General features: G+C 40.3%; 11 protein-coding genes across 11 annotated transcripts; 6 read left to right on the forward strand and 5 right to left on the reverse strand.

The window, feature by feature from the left end:
• Window positions 1–25: 25 nt before the first annotated feature.
• On the forward strand, window positions 26–4216 carry SAMD00019534_118600 (hypothetical protein; the record flags this gene model as incomplete). Its single annotated transcript, XM_012893008.1, has 10 exons — window positions 26–88; window positions 172–445; window positions 525–692; window positions 751–1002; window positions 1076–2446; window positions 2522–2604; window positions 2666–2984; window positions 3053–3495; window positions 3558–4088; window positions 4154–4216. The coding sequence occupies 10 exons, from the start codon at window positions 26–28 to the stop codon at window positions 4214–4216; spliced, it is 3567 nt and encodes a 1188-aa protein (XP_012748462.1).
• Window positions 4217–4259: 43 nt separating this feature from the next.
• SAMD00019534_118610 (hypothetical protein) lies at window positions 4260–6071 on the reverse strand (the record flags this gene model as incomplete). Its single annotated transcript, XM_012893009.1, has 2 exons — window positions 4260–4649; window positions 4719–6071. The coding sequence occupies 2 exons, from the start codon at window positions 6069–6071 to the stop codon at window positions 4260–4262; spliced, it is 1743 nt and encodes a 580-aa protein (XP_012748463.1).
• Window positions 6072–6153: 82 nt separating this feature from the next.
• Window positions 6154–6426, forward strand: SAMD00019534_118620 (hypothetical protein; the record flags this gene model as incomplete). The annotated part of the gene is made up of 1 exon (XM_012893010.1): window positions 6154–6426. One exon carries the CDS (start codon window positions 6154–6156, stop codon window positions 6424–6426), a length of 273 nt encoding a protein of 90 aa, XP_012748464.1.
• Window positions 6427–7037: 611 nt separating this feature from the next.
• SAMD00019534_118630 (hypothetical protein) lies at window positions 7038–7687 on the forward strand (the record flags this gene model as incomplete). Its single annotated transcript, XM_012893011.1, has 2 exons — window positions 7038–7547; window positions 7643–7687. 2 exons carry the CDS (start codon window positions 7038–7040, stop codon window positions 7685–7687), a joined length of 555 nt encoding a protein of 184 aa, XP_012748465.1.
• A 501-nt stretch (window positions 7688–8188) lies between these two features.
• Window positions 8189–8854, forward strand: SAMD00019534_118640 (hypothetical protein; the record flags this gene model as incomplete). Its single annotated transcript, XM_012893012.1, has 1 exon — window positions 8189–8854. The coding sequence occupies one exon, from the start codon at window positions 8189–8191 to the stop codon at window positions 8852–8854; it is 666 nt and encodes a 221-aa protein (XP_012748466.1).
• A 213-nt stretch (window positions 8855–9067) lies between these two features.
• Window positions 9068–9454, reverse strand: SAMD00019534_118650 (hypothetical protein; the record flags this gene model as incomplete). Its single annotated transcript, XM_012893013.1, has 3 exons — window positions 9068–9194; window positions 9282–9370; window positions 9434–9454. 3 exons carry the CDS (start codon window positions 9452–9454, stop codon window positions 9068–9070), a joined length of 237 nt encoding a protein of 78 aa, XP_012748467.1.
• Window positions 9455–10170: 716 nt separating this feature from the next.
• Window positions 10171–11490, forward strand: SAMD00019534_118660 (hypothetical protein; the record flags this gene model as incomplete). The annotated part of the gene is made up of 1 exon (XM_012893014.1): window positions 10171–11490. One exon carries the CDS (start codon window positions 10171–10173, stop codon window positions 11488–11490), a length of 1320 nt encoding a protein of 439 aa, XP_012748468.1.
• Window positions 11491–13909: 2419 nt separating this feature from the next.
• On the reverse strand, window positions 13910–14059 carry SAMD00019534_118670 (hypothetical protein; the record flags this gene model as incomplete). Its single annotated transcript, XM_012893015.1, has 1 exon — window positions 13910–14059. A coding segment is annotated over one exon (150 nt), but the record flags the coding sequence as incomplete, so codon positions are not given.
• A 343-nt stretch (window positions 14060–14402) lies between these two features.
• On the reverse strand, window positions 14403–15200 carry SAMD00019534_118680 (hypothetical protein; the record flags this gene model as incomplete). The annotated part of the gene is made up of 3 exons (XM_012893016.1): window positions 14403–14879; window positions 14963–15066; window positions 15131–15200. 3 exons carry the CDS (start codon window positions 15198–15200, stop codon window positions 14403–14405), a joined length of 651 nt encoding a protein of 216 aa, XP_012748470.1.
• A 225-nt stretch (window positions 15201–15425) lies between these two features.
• Window positions 15426–16117, forward strand: SAMD00019534_118690 (hypothetical protein; the record flags this gene model as incomplete). Its single annotated transcript, XM_012893017.1, has 2 exons — window positions 15426–15658; window positions 15727–16117. 2 exons carry the CDS (start codon window positions 15426–15428, stop codon window positions 16115–16117), a joined length of 624 nt encoding a protein of 207 aa, XP_012748471.1.
• A 101-nt stretch (window positions 16118–16218) lies between these two features.
• SAMD00019534_118700 (hypothetical protein) lies at window positions 16219–17469 on the reverse strand (the record flags this gene model as incomplete). The annotated part of the gene is made up of 3 exons (XM_012893018.1): window positions 16219–16745; window positions 16818–17171; window positions 17244–17469. 3 exons carry the CDS (start codon window positions 17467–17469, stop codon window positions 16219–16221), a joined length of 1107 nt encoding a protein of 368 aa, XP_012748472.1.
• Between the last annotated feature and the right edge of the window lie 371 nt (window positions 17470–17840).

Raw genomic sequence — 17840 nt, forward strand, 5'->3', positions numbered from 1 at the left:
CACTCACTGACCTACAAACTCAGCAATGGGTAAACATACGATTGGTAATGATAGAGGCTTGTTTCTAGAACTGGCATGTCAGGAGGAGGTATGTTTATGTTACTATAGGTTGTGCTCAATGTTCATTCTGACATGGTTGACTAATATTTATATATATATATGTTAACATAGACACTTGTTACCAACCTCAATCGATTGGAGAGGGATTTAATCAGTCGACTGCCACTTTGTTTCAAACGCGATGAGATGCTTGGTCCAAATGTAGAGTTCACATCGGTACTGCCATGTACCCATGAACAGTATCAGGATCAGACCATTGCATTCATTCTAGAGCTGAGTGATTACATTGATCATGATCTAGACACATCTGTCATATCAAAGTCACTGTTCATTCACCAAGCAATGATCCTAATCGAGAAGGTTCAATCATCGTTACGTATAATGAGTAAGCTTATTTCCTCTACATTTCCACACGATGACACAAGCTAAACTAAGCCATCCATCAGTCAATTTCAAACAATCAGTGTCCAATGTCATCAACATCTTTGGATCAGGATCACTCAATAAGCTTCAGATGAAGGATCAGAAACAGCAGTCTATCAATGCACTAATGTTTTGGTTCCGATTCAATACATCGTTGATACACTTGATGGCCTCAATCAATCATCATCATTGTACAAACATACAGCAGAGTATGTATTCCTGGTGCTATTACACATCGCTAATAAGACGTCTAACATAATATCATAGATGATGATGATCAGACATCATTGTTGGTCAATAGTGTATCATATAATTACATCAAGTACTTGATCACATTCATCACTTCCAATGCTCATACCAACCAACAGTTATTAACAGAGACCAAACCATTTGTTGATCAACTTGGTCGTGTGTTTGAAAGATATCACTCACAGACTACTCCATCATCCTCCTCCTCCTTTTGGACTCTATTTGACAAGGTATTCCAGAAGGTACATTCTCGTGGCAAACAATTAGATGGTATGGATGTTCAAACTTGATGTTGTACTATACATTCCTTTGACTGACCCTGACCCTGACCCATTTCCATTAGAGTATCAGAGTCACTACATCAAGTGTCTGGATATAGTTGTACAGTGTCAATCAACAACAACAACATGTTATCATTGGATTGGTGTGTTCAACTTGGTCACCAACTATTACAATCATCTATGTGACGTTGTTGACAAAAAGATGTTGATGGAAAGGATCACCAATGGAAGACAACATATACTCAGACTGTTCCAACTCATTCATAGTCTATCAACTCGCTGGAGTCTACCATCGTTAGAGACCTACGAGCAAGATAACGTCATTGAAATGTTCAACTATATGTTTGATATGGTCTATGACGTATCATTCGCCAGCAACAACAGAGACATTAATCTGGATCAATACTTTGAGCGCTATGTCAACAATGCAGATGACTGTGAAAGTACATCATCGTCAGGCGGCGGAAGAGAAGATAATCATATACAATCAGATGACTTGATCATTCTTTGGACATTGATATTGAACACACACTTGAACAGACAGGTCAGCGAGTTATGGACAATGAAATCAACACTCATCGCTTCAAACCTACGAAAGAGTATGAAGGACAACATCACTGTCGTCAGACTTCAGACGAAACACACGTACGCACAGGACGAGCTCATGAACAAACCCTTGCCAAAGAACTACTGGGATTACTACCAAGTGGACCTTCGAAGAAAGAACTCTCAAGTACCTCTCAGTGTGCTGTGTCTATACACCTGGACATTGCTCACAAACATCAGACAATTGGCACTCATCTCCCCGGCCAAACTCGCTACCACCACCGAGATCATCTCCAACATGGACAAACTATACAAACTCATTGACTTGACGAAAGATATCAAGACAGCATCATCAGCAGCACAAGGTGAAGAGGTAGTGGTATACATTGAACATATCGTCAAGTCATTCATTGGCCTTATGCCACTCGTTCGACATTTACCACCAGTCATATCAAAGTTGGTTGAGCTACTCAAGACAATCTTCAAGCTGTTCCACAGCAAAGTGGATATGAGCACTATTCATAGTCATGAGATGATACTGGAATGTTGTTGTGAGTTGATCACACTTGAACATTTGGCATCACCATCATCGCCACTATTCCTACTCAAGAAGGACATTAGATTGGATCAAATGCCAACCCTATTCAATCACCCATTCACACCTGCATCAATAAGATACATGCATGTTGTACTCAATACAATGCTGTCAAGTTGTGGCCCTGCTGTTGGTCTACAGTCACTTGATAAAGAACACAAGAGTATCATTATACAGTTCACCTGCTCCGTTCTACCAAACCTTATTTACATTCTATGCGATATGGACAATCCTTCCAAAAGGGTTCATCAACAACTTGAAAGAACAGTCATTGTTGAGTCAATAGTAATTGGTATGCAGATACACAACATCATCAAGCCCAATTTAAAAGAAACAGTGTTCAAATACATTCGATCAATCATCCAAGCCAAGGCTGCCATTCCCATTACGATACTCTGTCACTTCACCATCAAACTGGAATATCTGTTACGTGATCCAAGTTATATGATAGTATGTATATTATTATATTTATATAATATTTCATACTGACCATACATATATATACAAACAGAACATAATCAAAGATCATAATGATGATGATGACATTCTATCAATGTTCCCGATGCTGTTATTATACTTTGAGTATGGTGCCAAGACTAGAAAGGTCATTGAATCCATACTACCCAGATTGAATCAGCATTGCTTTGACAATCCCATCACCACCTGTGTTCCTTTGTCCACAATTGAAAGGATGGATACTCTTCGAATATTTATCACTCACTTGGCCAAGTTAGAATCATCTCGATTTAACATCCAAACAATCTTTAAGAACATTGTAGACTTTGTCAATGCAGAGATTGGAATATCAGTTGAAGAGGATTTCATCAAAGGTAGGTAGTAAACAACCTCAAATGTATATTTATCACTCTTTTACTTACACGGCAATCAACAACAACAGTTGTAGATACATTGATAGAGACTATTCTCTCCAAAGTGGTTCTCAATGTTAAATTTGGCACTGCATTGGCTACATCACTACTTGGGACACAAGTAATTCAACAGAGAGTGGCCAGATTATTCAATGTCCTTCCAATATACACTGTTGGTCGTAATTACAAAAGTTCCAACTTGGAATTGTTCGCTTTGCACTTCTCGACCATCCTCATCAAATCCGACTTTACCCTGGATAGAACGACCATTGACCTTATATCCAATGATACCACACTGCGAAGAGTCACTCTGAAGTGTATATGTTTACCTATTATCAATGGACAGGCAGCTGATGACTACTCTACAGGTGTATTGCGAGTGATCAAACAAATCTATAAGCATTCCAAAGCACCAAAACAGTTCATCAAAGAGTTTAGCCTACTTATTCCAAAGATTACTCCATTCCTCAATGTAAGTTATGTCAACAATGATCATTGGTCAACTTTATCAAACAACTAATAGTTGAACTCTAGTCCATTACCAGTACAACACCATCTGCACTAGCATTGCTTAAAGTTTTCTACGAGACACTCAGCACCAACTACCCTCTGGTCAAGTGCGACGACTACTACTACTCGACACATTTGCCAAAGGAGATCTTTAACATGTACAGCCACTTTGTACAGTATAGCATTGATGCCACACGATCAATCATGTTATCAGCGTCACCTGGCCACAGAGAGACATCACATGACAGCAACAGTGATCTTAAAATGTTCCTACAAGAATTGCACCAAAACATTGACCTCTGCATATTTGAAGGCCCCACAGGGATTGCAGTGCCAAACTGTAGGAAACTATTTGGTGGTCCAATGATTTCCCTTTCCTCATCCACCTCTGTCATCTCTCCAGAATTGAAAGAACGACTATGGAAACAATCACTCAAGGTCCTCAGAGCACTCTACAACTTTGGATCGTATGGACGAAAGTTGATCACCGACCAAATACATTCATCGTCCATGCTCTCTTTGTTCCGCAAGACAGAGTATCACTCTCAGACCATTGTAAGTTGTGACCACAAAGTACCGAAAGGTAGTCACCAGAGACAAACTAACTAAATCTACTTTAGAAATTCTTACAAAGTCTTGGCGTTATTGGGATGACATATCTAGAGTACCTGAATATTCTATGAATAAATATAAATATATTTATTATCTGTATATGCCAGACAGCTACTATTGATCGGACAGTGCTGGCGATGGCGTCTTGTTACACTTGAAATGCTTATCAAACACGGCATGACACTCTTGCTTCCTTTCTGGCGTTGTCTTTTCACCAAAGTTCAACTCGACAATGGATAGTGCCACATGTTTCAATAGAGTGGCTTCAGAGTCAAAGACCATTTGCAGTTCCCAAACGAACTCAAAGTATTCTTCCTCCTTCCTCAGGTCCATTTGCTGTTGTTTCTTGCAGTGTGACACCACGACGTTGTTCTCACTGTCCCTGCTGACCTTGATAGTCCATCCACCTGCATCCTTAAACATTGGTTTGGGACATATAGAGAGTCGCAGCTCGATCACAGATGGTGCAATGATAGCCTGACTGCATACCTTTAGTATGTTCAACTGTAATAATAATAATGTTGTTAGTCATTTGTTGTGTTGATGTTGTCAAGTGATGTGTCATAAACATACAATGGGCTCCTGGAACTCTGTGGATAGATATGCCACCAGGTCGTTCGTTCTGAATGTACTGTCCTCATTCCTGGGTATGGCATCGTACTTTTGGATGAATTCATCGTCCAAGGTGAACTCTGGGGCAAAGAACTGCCTCAATCCCTGGAGCACATCATAGACCGTCTTCTTTGGATTGCCCTTCTCGGCAAGGTCTTCAGTGCTGCTATTGTCTTTGAAAATAGAAATACAACTGGCCAGTCGGGGTAGGTCTACTCCAACAGGCTGTGAAGCAAATGGCCTCAGCCATATTCGCTTGGTGTCCTCAACAAGATCTCTTGCTGGAAGTTTAGGTTGTGTAGGTGTTGGTGTTGGTGTAGGTGTGGGCGTAGATATTGGTGTTGGTAATGTTGCTTGGACTGGTGCAGATAATGTAGGTGTAGGTGTAGATGTAATAGGTACTGGTGTTTGTGGTTGCTCCTGGACTGTTGTTGGAATAGATGGCGTAGTTGCCTCCGTTGTTGAGGGTGACGATGATATTGGATGAGTTGTCTGTACTGCTGCTGCTGTTGGAGCTTCAATGACCAACTCATTCTCCTTCTTTTCGTGTTTCTCCTTTGAGTCCTTTTCTGCCTCATCTGCAGGGCTGATCTCCTGCTTATTGCTGTCCACCTGCTGTTCAACTTTGTCCACAACGATTTCCTTATCCTTCTTGGACTCGATTGGTTGTATAACCACTACAGGCTCAATATTCGTTTGAGTGATTGCTGGTGCTGGTGCTGGTGCTGGACTGAAAGTAGAGGTGGTGGTAACCATTGGTTCAGAGTCTGGCTCACTGAATGTATGTCGTCTGGTCCATGATGATGGTGATGATCTCCTTCTTCCCATCTTTGGTGAGGTGGAAGAGGAGGATGGAGAGTTGTTGGCACTGGAATGTTGTGATGATGTGCCACGTGGTGTACTAATAGGACGCATTGGTGATCGTACCCTCGGTGAGCCGAGTGGTGTTCCAAGTGGTGTGCCATGAGGTGTTCCCATTGGAGACAAGAATCTTGGACTGCCCTCACTCTCCTTCCTCTTCCAGAACTCTAGTAGCTCTTTCTTCTGTCCAGGCGAATCGAGGGAAGAGCTTGGTGACTCGAAAGTTGTTGAGCTTGATCTTGGCAGCTGATAGGGGCTATTTGATGTTGGTGAAGACGAGGACATGACTAGGTCCTCGTGATAGACTGGCAGCGATTGGGACAATGGTACCTTCACCAATGAGGGACTAGAGAGTGATCTCGATGAGGATATCTTGGTGGGTGTAAGGCCCTCTGGAGTTGTGGGGGGTGGCGTAGAGTCCACGCCATTGAAGCCTGTGAATGACTTTGGCATTGCGATCTTTTGAGTTGGTGATTGTGTTGTACGGAATGGGGAGTGACTAGATGGTGTATATGACTTGTTGTTGTTGTTGTTGATGTTGGTGCTTGGGGAAGATAGAGTGGAGCCAGAACGATTAGGGGATGAGCGAGGTGTTGATGAGGAGGACAATGGTGGTCTTGGACTACTATTGTTGTTGCTGTTGCTGTTTGAGAGTGATTCAAATGATGTACTCCACTTGAACTGGAAGTCTGATGATTGGTGTGTGTTGTTGAACGCAGATGTGGGTGGTCGAGGTGATCTAGTCCCATTGCCTAAGGGCGATATGGACAGTCTGATTGGTGAGTGTGCAAGAGGTGATGAGGGATAGGAATGTGAACTCTTCTTTGGTGGTGTTGATGTTGTTGGTGTAACATTATTGTTGTTTAATGATGAACTAAGTGTAGAACCAGATCTGTCGCTTGAATCAACGAGGACGACGAGGTCATCATCATCATTGCTGTTATCGCTCATATCAAATGTTTACACTTGTAATGGTAGCTTGGTGTAGCTCCACTTATATATGTATGTGTGTATATGAATAAATATAACTTTGTAATGATAATAATGAGCCTATGTTGCCAATGATAAAGTGGCGGGAGGGAAAAGCCTGTGTGTGTCTATGTTTGTAAATATGAGCAAATGGGTGGTGACGTGATTGGATGAATCAAAAATTCTAACGGTCACTTGTGGTGTGTGAAAAATTGAAAAATAACAATTAGAATATAATTAATTTGGGATTTTTGTGGACAACAAAAACTGATCAAAAGATAAATACCTTTTTGACAGAGGAACAATCAGTGTGTGAAGATGAAGAGGACAAAAAGTAGTACTAGCAATAGCAACAAGAACACCCAACAAGACAATAACAACAACAACAACAATGTGACAAGGAGACAATATAGTGGAGGAGGTAGGAGGATATGGGTGGAGGTAATATTGATGTTGACATGCTGCTTCATCGTGTTCTCAACGAGTTGGAAGCATCTTGGTAGCAGCATCGACAGAACAAGACATGGACTCACAAAGTATCCATCACTATTTGAGGCACTACTACAGTTGATCATTGTGTTTGCAGTGTTTGTTGGTGGCGTTGCACAGCAACGACTGGTGCCCATCACAATATCAGTGCTTCATCACTTTGATACCGACTCCACGGTGGTGTCGCGCACCAACCAACTCAGTGCTCTTCAGAACGATCTGAGCATCATTGATCCTGGAATGCTACTAAACTCAAGGGAGTACCACAATGTAGACATTGGTCTACCTATTGGTATATCTCTAATACCTCTAATGTACTCTGCACTCAAGAATACATTGATACCAGCACTGGCAACAATAACAACCACAACAATGGATGCAGTAATGTACCCATCATCGTTGACTAGGCTATTCTTTGCATCGGCCATTGCCTCTGTGTTTGTACTGATCAATGCAATCAAGAGAAGAAGAGTATATCTATTACTTATTGCATTCCTACTATTAACAATATATAATATCTTCTTTGGTAAGTTGAACATCAACAACAACAACACATTATATATTAGCCACTCACTAACTTTATACTTGAATCATCATCATCATCATTATAATAACCTCCAGGTCAACTTATGCTTGTGTATACATTATTGTATATAACGATTACATTCATTAGTTCAAGATGTTTGGTGATGACATTCAGTGGAAGCTTTACAATTGGAGAGGCATCATTAGTGTCTCAACTGTTTGCCTCAATGTTGACAGAGTCAATATGGTATTTACTGGGTGGCACAACAACCGATACATCGTCTACCGTCAATGAGTTATCCAATGATCATTGGGTTATTGTATGTTCAATCTTTGTCCTCATGATTGGTACTGCGATAATTGTGGTCTTTACTTCACCAGTGGCCAATAGAATTAGGAACCTACCCAGTACGACAGTATGGAGCAAACAGGTGATCACCTTCAACATTATATTTATATCGATTATAATATTTGGACTGATGCCATTGCTCACCTATTTAATTGGTGGTGATAACATATTCATATGGCTACTGTATTACCTAATCAATGACATTGTACGATTGATTATTATTGGATACTGGATCATCATGTTGGCTATCACATTCCTATTCTTCAACCCAACCGGTACGACGTTTCGATCAATACCAAATATCCTGCTCCGTAAATACTTTCATGTGTTGGCCATTGTAATGTTTGCACCAGTGATCATCGTTAGACCAGATCTCATGTCACTGAGCTTTGGTGTGGCCATCAGTGCACTGGTACTCATTGAACTGATCAAGTATGGACGCGTGCCACCATTGAGCCAGCCTCTCTCCACCTATATGGACGCTTTCCTTGATGGTCGTGACAGTGGAATCGTAACACTCACTCACATCTACTTATTGGTCGGTTGTTCAATACCGGTATTCCTCACATTCTTCTATGATAGTGGAGAGCGCTCCACATATCTTCATCCACTTTCAGCCTTCTCTGGACTACTCACTATTGGTGTTGGTGACAGCATGGCATCATACGTTGGCATCAAGTATGGCAAGACCAAGTGGTTCAGTACATCAAAGTCACTAGAGGGTACAATCGGAGGAATTGTATCATGTTTCATTGCTGGTGCAATGTTATTATTATGTGTCACCAATCAGACTACTACAAGTATCCAACTTATCAGACTACTGATAGGATCATCCATTAGTGGTCTATTGGAGGCCTCTACCAATCAAATCGATAACATTGTATTACCAATTCTATTCTTTTAGTATAATAAACTATTGATTCCTTGATGAAACCATAATATTTAATAAAGGAGAGTTATAACTTTATTAACAATGATAGTTATTATTATTATTTACAGCATCAATCACTTAGAGTTTGGTGTTGGTGGACTTGATGAACGGATAGAAAGAATGAACGAATCCATTCATTTACAAATACATTACCTCTTGGGTTGTTGAATCAAGAAGGTAAGTAAGTTACTTGAAGGATGAACGGAGGTAGGATCCAGTATGAACCTGGTTATAGAACTCTGATCCCTGCTTCACATCAACCATCTTTGGGAAGTCATTGTTGACCCATAACATCTGTCCCTTTCTCGTCATACTATAATGATAATGATAATGATGTTAGTTAGTATCTTGGATAATTATAACAACAACCTCTACAAAATTGAGATAGTGGTGGTCATACCTAATGTCATTGTCAGTGGACATCTTCCTAACACCAAAGCCAATAGTCACTGTTGCGGCAGTACCGAGGATAACAAATAGAGGGGCAAGCTATAAGGTTGGTACCTTGTTGTTAGAATTGATAATATAATTATAATTTTTATATACACTTACAGCAGCATCAATTTTAACCATCTTTAAAGAAATGTATTATTATATTTATCTGTATATATGTAGTAGTATTTGAGGACAATAATGAGAATGATTCAAATACATCAACAAAGCATTGAACTAATACTCTGTATTCCAATGGTAATTAAACCATACAAACAAAGAATAAGCACACAACACACACACACACACACACACTTACAACCAACACCCCATCATGATCAAATGGGGAAGGGTTGTGGATTGATGATTGGTTACATAACAAACTATCTTGATAGTAGTTGTCTAACCAACATTAATTAAAGGAACATAATTGTTGATTGATCATTTAATGTCTCAATCAACTGAATTTCCAACTTCTCCAATCAAGAACTGTTATTGATTTTCAATTATAGATTGATAACTTTCGGAAGTTCATTGCAACTGTTTTTTTATTGAATGATGTCCAATTACCAAAATAGGAAATTGATTATGTCAACCATGGTATTCAATTTCGAAATTATTGTTGTTACAAACAGTCCTGGTCAATTACAATCACAAACATTATGATGTCTAGTCTTTCACCAACATCATCATTTCATATTCTTATTTCTATCATAATATTATACATACATACATATTCAAACATTCATTCACTCTATATTTAACCACTTTAGTGTTTTAATTATTTAATTATTTTATTTTTGAAGCTCACAACTCTTGTTCATTCACATTAACCAACTGTTCAACAACAACACAACATGCAACAGCAATCAGATATTCTAAGCAAAGTTACTTCTAGACTCCAGAACTCGTTGTTTATCCCATTCGACACAATTATGGAGAACAACAACACCGCTGCCTCCACCAACAAACCATCTCTCTTTGAGGGAGTTCCATTGGCACCTGCCGACCCAATTCTCGGCGTGTCTGTTGCTTTCAAGGCCGATCCATCACCCAACAAGGTTGATGTTTCAGTCGGCGCCTACCGTGACGACAACGGCAAGCCCGTCGTCTTGAAGTGCGTACTTGAAGCAGAGAGACGTCTGCTCGGTGCCAGCAAAGAGTACCTCACCATCGATGGTATCCCAGAGTTCAACAGAGCATCAGCACAGCTTCTTTACGGTGATGCTATGAAGGGACAAGAGAAGCGCATGGTTACAGTCCAATCGCTCTCTGGTACTGGTGCACTCCGTATCGGTATCATCTTCATCCGCAAATACCTCCCAGCCGGCACGACTGTCTATGCCTCCCGTCCAACATGGACCAACCACCACAACATCTGCAAGGAGTCTGGTGTGCCTTCAAAAGAGTACGCCTACTATGACAACAAGAACAACCGCCTCGACTTTGAGGGCATGCTCAGAGACATGGAGAACGCACCCAACGGCTCAGTCTTCCTTCTGCATCTGTGCGCCCACAACCCAACTGGATGTGACCCAACCAATGAGCAGTGGGGTATCATCGCCGACTTGATGGAGAAGAAGAAGCACATCCCATTCATTGACTGTGCCTATCAAGGTTACGCAAGTGGTGACCTCGATCGCGATGCCTACTCGGCTCGTCTGTTCTTCAAGCGTGGATTCGAGATGTTCTCATCTCAGTCGTACTCCAAGAACTTTGGCCTCTATGGAGAGCGTGCCGGTGCCCTCACTATTGTCTCCAATAACCCAGAGAACGTGCCCAAGATGTTGTCACAGATTAAGATGGACATCCGTGCCATGTATTCCAACCCTCCAACCCATGGTGCCCGTATTGTCGCCACTGTCCTTGCCGACCCAGAGCTCCACGCTCTCTGGATCACCGAGCTCAAGCAAATGTCCAACAGAATCATTCAGATGCGTCAGGCACTCTTGGATGCTTTGCGTGTCAGGAATGTCCCAGGCGACTGGACTCACATCACTAGCCAGATTGGAATGTTCACCTACACTGGTCTCACTGCACCCCAAGTGGAGTTCATCATCAAGAAGTATCACATCTATATGTTGGGCAGTGGCAGAGTCAGTGTTGCTGGTCTTAACACCAAGAACATTAACTATGTGGCAGATGCCATCGCTGATGCTGTTGCCAACGCCAAGTAATAGATCAGATTGCAAAAGTACATGACCCAAAGGTCTTTAATAAATACATAAAGTTATTGTTGTCATTGTGTTGAGGCAATCAAATCTACTTTATTACTTCAAAGACTATAAACCAATATACTGCCTGAAGTGTCGGCGGCAATTACAAACTCCACATTACCGAGATTGTGTGTTAGAGTTGCTGAGATTGGTTTGTGTTGTCCAACGATCGCCTCTGTTGTCTCAATAGTCAACTTGCTGTTATTGGTCTTGTTATCGTCTGATCTAAAGGTAAAGTTATCCCAAATGTAAATCATGTTATCCTCGCTTCCAATCAGAATCGACTTTTGATCAGAAGATACAGAGGGCTTCACCTGGTGATTCTCTAACTTCATTCCAGTATACTTGCACACTCTTCGGAAGTCCTTGAGTGAATACTGTCTAATACATGAATCCTTTGAGCATATCAATAACTGATAGATTGAGAAAATTAGTTACTGTTGGTCATTAATTCTGCTTAGGGTGGAACTTACATCATTGAGATTGGTTTGAGAGTTGGAAACTAGACACATTCCCAGTACTTTAGCACCTCTTTTCCTTATGTGATTGTCGCGTATGTTAAACTTTCGTAGCAGCTCCATTGATTCTGGATTGTAGACCATTACATTGCCAACATGAGTTGTAACAATCAGACAGTAGGGATTAAAGGACAATACCGAAGTGGTAATGAATTCATCCAACTTTAGTTCGAACAAGGGTTTGGAATTGTCATCAATACTCCATTTTCGAATGTATCCATCCAAAGTCATTGAATAGAATATCGATTTTGTCTAAATATGTATATAAATATAACAATTAATATCTGTAAGATCGATATTTGTGTTATCCTCAAACTGACCTACCTTGTCTACGACTGTGGAGACTATACAATCGTGATGTTCGTACACAGTACAATTGTTGTCTTTGATATTCCATAGCTTCACTTTGGTGTCGATGGAAGATGTGAGAAGTCGATCTTCATCAATCCATTTGATATCCAATATGTGCTCCTCATGTGCTTGGAATTGTACCAATGATCGGAGTAATGGCGAACTCCCCTCAAAAGGGAGGCTCCAAATTGCTAATACTCCGTCTGATCCACCGGTCGCTAGTTTGGTGCCACTACTATTCTTATCCAAAGTCCATATCGACCCTTTGTGGGCATTGTTGATGCTCTGGACCATACTAAACTTTGATATGCCTAACTCCTTTGACTTCTTTCGATTATTCTATAGGGAATTGAGTTAACAACCAGTCAACTCAATAATAAATTAGCTACCACTTACGATTGCCGGGATATTGTTAATTTGAAGACTCTTTAGCCATTTTGCTACCCTTGTCTCGTGAGGGCTACTATATGCTGACTGTGGAGAGGGTTGAGCTTTTTTCTCCAGATTGTTCTCGGAGAGGGAATATCTCTTGAGGAGCTTCTTAATCCTGCTCTCTTGATGAGTATTGTTTGGGGTTGAAATATTGAGATCAGATTGAGATATTTGACTATCTTTGTCTGGTGAGGAGGAAATGGTCGATATGTTTGGTTGGCTCTTGATTCCGCTGTTGTTGCATGAGAATAAATTGTGTAGGGCATCCTTCTTAGTCTTTTTAAAGGAGTTATCTTTTGATAACTTCTCAATACCTGCTATTGATATGAACTGGATTGTTAGACACTGATCATCATCATTTTATCCTGAATGCATACTAGAGGTTGTTATTGATTTATCCGTCAAATCCAGAGATCCCTCACTGTCACTAAAATTACTGCTGTTGCTGCTGCTGTTGGAGACTATACCAGAACTCTGTGATGGTGTAAGTTTGTGAAATAGAGCACTTGGGGACAGGGACCAATCTGGATTGCTTTCCAGGGCGTCATAAAAGACTTCATTCTCTTCTTCATCTTTTGAATAGTAACTATGGAAGCTACCAGTGCTGTGTGGATCATTATTCCTATAGAAATTAGAATGGACTCCAGAGGCACTGGTATTCAATGATGCATTCGAGTAGGACAAGGTAGTCTTGGTAGTCATTTAAATCAGCCAATTCAACTTTAATTTTAAAGTATTAGTAATAATAAGTAATGATAGTAATAATAAGTTTACAACAGTGTTTAGAGATTGTCTTGGGAAAACAACGAAACTCATCCAAGATGGTGTGTGTGTGTATGTGTGAGTTGGAATGGATGCTCATTGGTTGAGTGGGATGACAAGATTGTCATTGGATGTCTTTGCCTAAACCGGGTAATTATCGATACGTACACACACACACACACCATCTTGAATGTGGTGGAGTAATAACAATAATCTATCTATTCAATGTATCTAGCTCTGGTTGATCAATGAATAATAATCTCAATCTGAGTGAAGTAATAACAATAGTTTATACAATAATCAAACAACTACTACTACTTGCGTTTTGGTAATTGTTCAATGATGAGATCTCTCTCTTCATCAGTCATTCTTCCCCATCCTGCTATTTCATTGCGTGTCCTGGAGCATCCCAAACATTGGTTCGTACCAGAGTCTAACTTGCATATATCTACACAAGGAGTCTTTATCCCACTCCTAGTTCAGTATATATTAGTTAGCTATGCAATCACGAGACAAAACTCTCATTCTGTGTATTGTTGTTTGAGTACCTTTCGCGAATGTAGACCTGAGTGATATCGATGATTTCTCCTTTGTTGTTCTGCATGATTATACTATCTCGTTTCTTGTTGTCGTCGTCGGTGATGTTGTTGATAGCTTGAGAATAGGATCTCAGAGGTGTGAATGGCAATATAAAGTTGTTTGCTCTTAACAACGTTGTGATGGTCTTTGATATGGTTGTTGTTGTTGTTGTAAACATAAGATGTAATCGATTCAAGGACGAGAAAGTGTGACAATGAATCGCTTTTTTTATCACTTGTTATCAAATTGCTCCTTTTCCAGTTGCAGTTTCTCAATGGCAATCTCCAATCGCAAACATTCTTGCTCAATCTCTTTGTTCTTATGCACCAACTCGTACCATTTGCGCTGGTTTGACTCTATCTTTGTCTGTACTGTCTCTTGGTCCAACTTTCTGTTGACATTAATCTGCTCCATCATTCGTACATTTTCATCGTGGTGCGCCTTGAGTGATTTGTATAGACGTTGATAGTCTTCCAGGTACTTTTTCCATGCATTAACGCCGTATCTCTGCAGAAGTTGTAGGTTTGTCCTCCTTGTCTCTTGATGTTCGCACTGTGCCTTTGCATTGTCCACTGCGCTCTGCCACGCGTCAACATCATGCTTCATTGATGCTGGTGGTTTCTCCACTTTATATCTGGTAAGGTTGAATTGCTCCATTGTCTTGTTCTCTTGTATTCTATTCATTTCATTCTCTAGAAAGTTAAAGCTCTGAGAGGTTCAATAAAGGAAGGTCAGTATTGGTTCCAAGTGTTGTAACACAGGATATTACGGATTGTTTGTGATTAGCATACATTGTAATCAAAACTATGTGCAGCTGGTAGTTGGGCCAAGTAGTCAGGAGGTTCAAACCTAGACATCTCTTCTCGAATCAATTCATTGATAACTGACTGTTCCTCTGAGTGGTGATGATGATAGAGTAAGTTAGGAATCAGCATCGGAGTAAGAAGTATGGTACATACGATCTGTTAAAGGTGCATCTATGTATGGCAATGAATCTACCAATGTTGAACCCTCTATTTGTATCTTCATTGTTTATCTATTGTATATTATTTGTGTTGTTGTTGAAAAGCAATAAAAGAAAGATTGCCAAAAGTCAAACAACTATTGTTTTTGATCAAAACTTGATCCTCTCCCGTCATGATCATCAACCACAGGTCACCTACGTGTTTCATTCATTCACTCAATCACATTATCACTATCTATTAAGCTATCTATCTATCTATCTGTCTATTACTTTATACATTATTAAAAGAGATGTCTGATCCATTTGAAGATAATATCGAATCTGTCGAGGTTCATGAGGAGATCATTGAGGGAGACTACGTACCGACAGAGGAAGGTGAGACTATCACTTTCGAAACTGTGTCTGATGGCAACAACAACAACGCATGGTCACAACAGCAGGATCATAGCATGTCATCACCATCTGGCTCAGCAAACAATTATGACTCTAAGCCCAAGACTGTTGAGGTCCCAGCTGCTGTTAGGTAACGTAGTTCAATTTTATAATATTATTAGTGATAATATTAACTTTATGGTGACGACAATTTAATAGAGAGTTCAACGAGAAGCATGACAAGGCATTGGCAGAGAAGAAGAGAGTGTCGGATGAGAAGAGAAGAAAGAAGCTAGAGGATGCTCAGAAGTCATTGGACAACTTCTACGCTGAGCGTGAGTCAAAGAAGAAGACAGCACTCAAGAACAACAGAGACCACAACAAGACATTGGAGAATGACAACATTGCTGCATCTGCTGGCAAGGATGACTCTTGGGAGGCTGTTGTCTCTATGATTGACCTCACCGCCAAGCCAACCTCTGCCTCATCGGCCGCTGCAGGATCATCATCTTCTTCGGAGAAGAAGGACAAGAATGTACCACCACCCAGCAAAGATACTACCAGAATGAGAGAGGTACTCCTCCGTTTGAAGAACAAGCCAGTCCACTAGACATTGTCTCTACAACTCAGGTCACATCAAACCTTACTATATTAATGCCATCAATAAATATCCGTTGTAATCAGTTGTTTGAGTATAAATGATTATTATTGTTAGCTACCAATTTGGTTGTTGTCCTTGTTGTTATTGTTGTTGTTATTATTGTTGTTGTTGTTATTATTGTTGTTGTTGTTGTTATTGTTATTGTTGTTGTTGTTGAATTTAAGCAAAGAGTTACTTGTCAATGCTACCTTTGCCATGCCAGCATTGAGGTTCCTCAGTAGATCACACGCCATGCATATATCGTTTGAGCATATGTATCCACATCGATTACAATTCCTCTGGACTGGCATCTTGGTCTCATCACGAAAGGCAAAGTTCTCTGCAGAGTGGATAATGTCGATGATCACAGATGGACGGATAGCCTCCAGGTCCTTCAGAAAGTCCCTGGCATGTCCACGATAGGCATTTGGTGCATATATACATTCTGTTGTGAAGTAGTCCAACTTCTTAAAGTAGGCGTACATCACTATCTCCTTCTGATAAGTATACTTGAATGGTTTGGATCGCGGTAAAGCACCCTCACTACCTGTGACAATGTTTACACATCTCTGAAGTCTAGGTACATCTCCTCTAAGCACTGTGTGTAGAATTATTATTATGTGTAAGTAACCAGACCAGAGCAGAAGTAGATAGATTAAAGTTCACATACGATTCATCAGGATGGTCTCTGCAATGTCATCGGCATTATGTCCAGTGACAATCTTGTTTGCCCCAAGTAGGACAGCGCCCCTGTCCAGTGCCTGGCGACGGAAGACTCCACAGAATGTACAATTGTTCTTCAGTCCAATCTCCTTTACTATATCATCCATGGTCCAATCGTACAACTCCTTGTATGAAAGAATCTTGAGGGGTATCTGGTATTGTTGTTGATTCCTTTTGACAGTCTCCAATGAGTCGTCCCTGTATCCTGTGATTCCCTCGTCGATTGACAAAAGGAATAGGTCTAGTCCATAGTCATGTCTTTTGTTGAGCAATGTCATGATCTCTGCCAGCACTGTAGAGTCTATTTATAGTAGTAGTATTAGTGGTGTGAGCATTCATATGTAGTTGGGATAATCTGAACTAAGGAAGTTACCCTTTCCACCTGATGCACCGATGGCAACCCTGTCTCCCTTTTGAAATAGATTGTTCGAAACGATTGTTTGATGTATCTCATCTTCAAACACCTGATAGAAACAGTCCTTGCATATCATCTGTGAAGTCTTTGGTCTCTTTAGTACAGGTCTTTTATCAAGACATACTTCGCATAGCTTAGTAGCTCTCTTCTTTTCATTGTTATTGTTGTTGTTATCTGCAGACATTGTTATTGTTGAGTTATTTGTTGTTGTGAAAACAAGAAGAATGATTTATAAAATTTGTAAATACAAAGTATTTATTGATTACTTGTCCACATTGAGATCCTATTCAAGTGGAACTAGGTAATTACTATATCGGAGATAAATCTTTGGAGCATCTACTACTAATAGCAAACATGGCAACAGAATTTGGCACTATCGGACATCTTGTGACAGTTTGGATGCTCTGGACATTGATGTGGGCAAAATGGAAGATAACCTTCAAGGGTTGCAACAGAGAGATTCAAACATATCAACAATATAATAAGAATGGTATAGAATTTAATTAATGACATGATAATATCGATATTGGACTTTTTGATGATCTATTGAACGGT

This window comes from Acytostelium subglobosum (assembly GCF_000787575.1).
Source record: "Acytostelium subglobosum LB1 DNA, scaffold: scaffold35, whole genome shotgun sequence".
In the NCBI taxonomy this organism is placed as follows: Eukaryota; Evosea; class Eumycetozoa; order Acytosteliales; family Acytosteliaceae; genus Acytostelium; species Acytostelium subglobosum.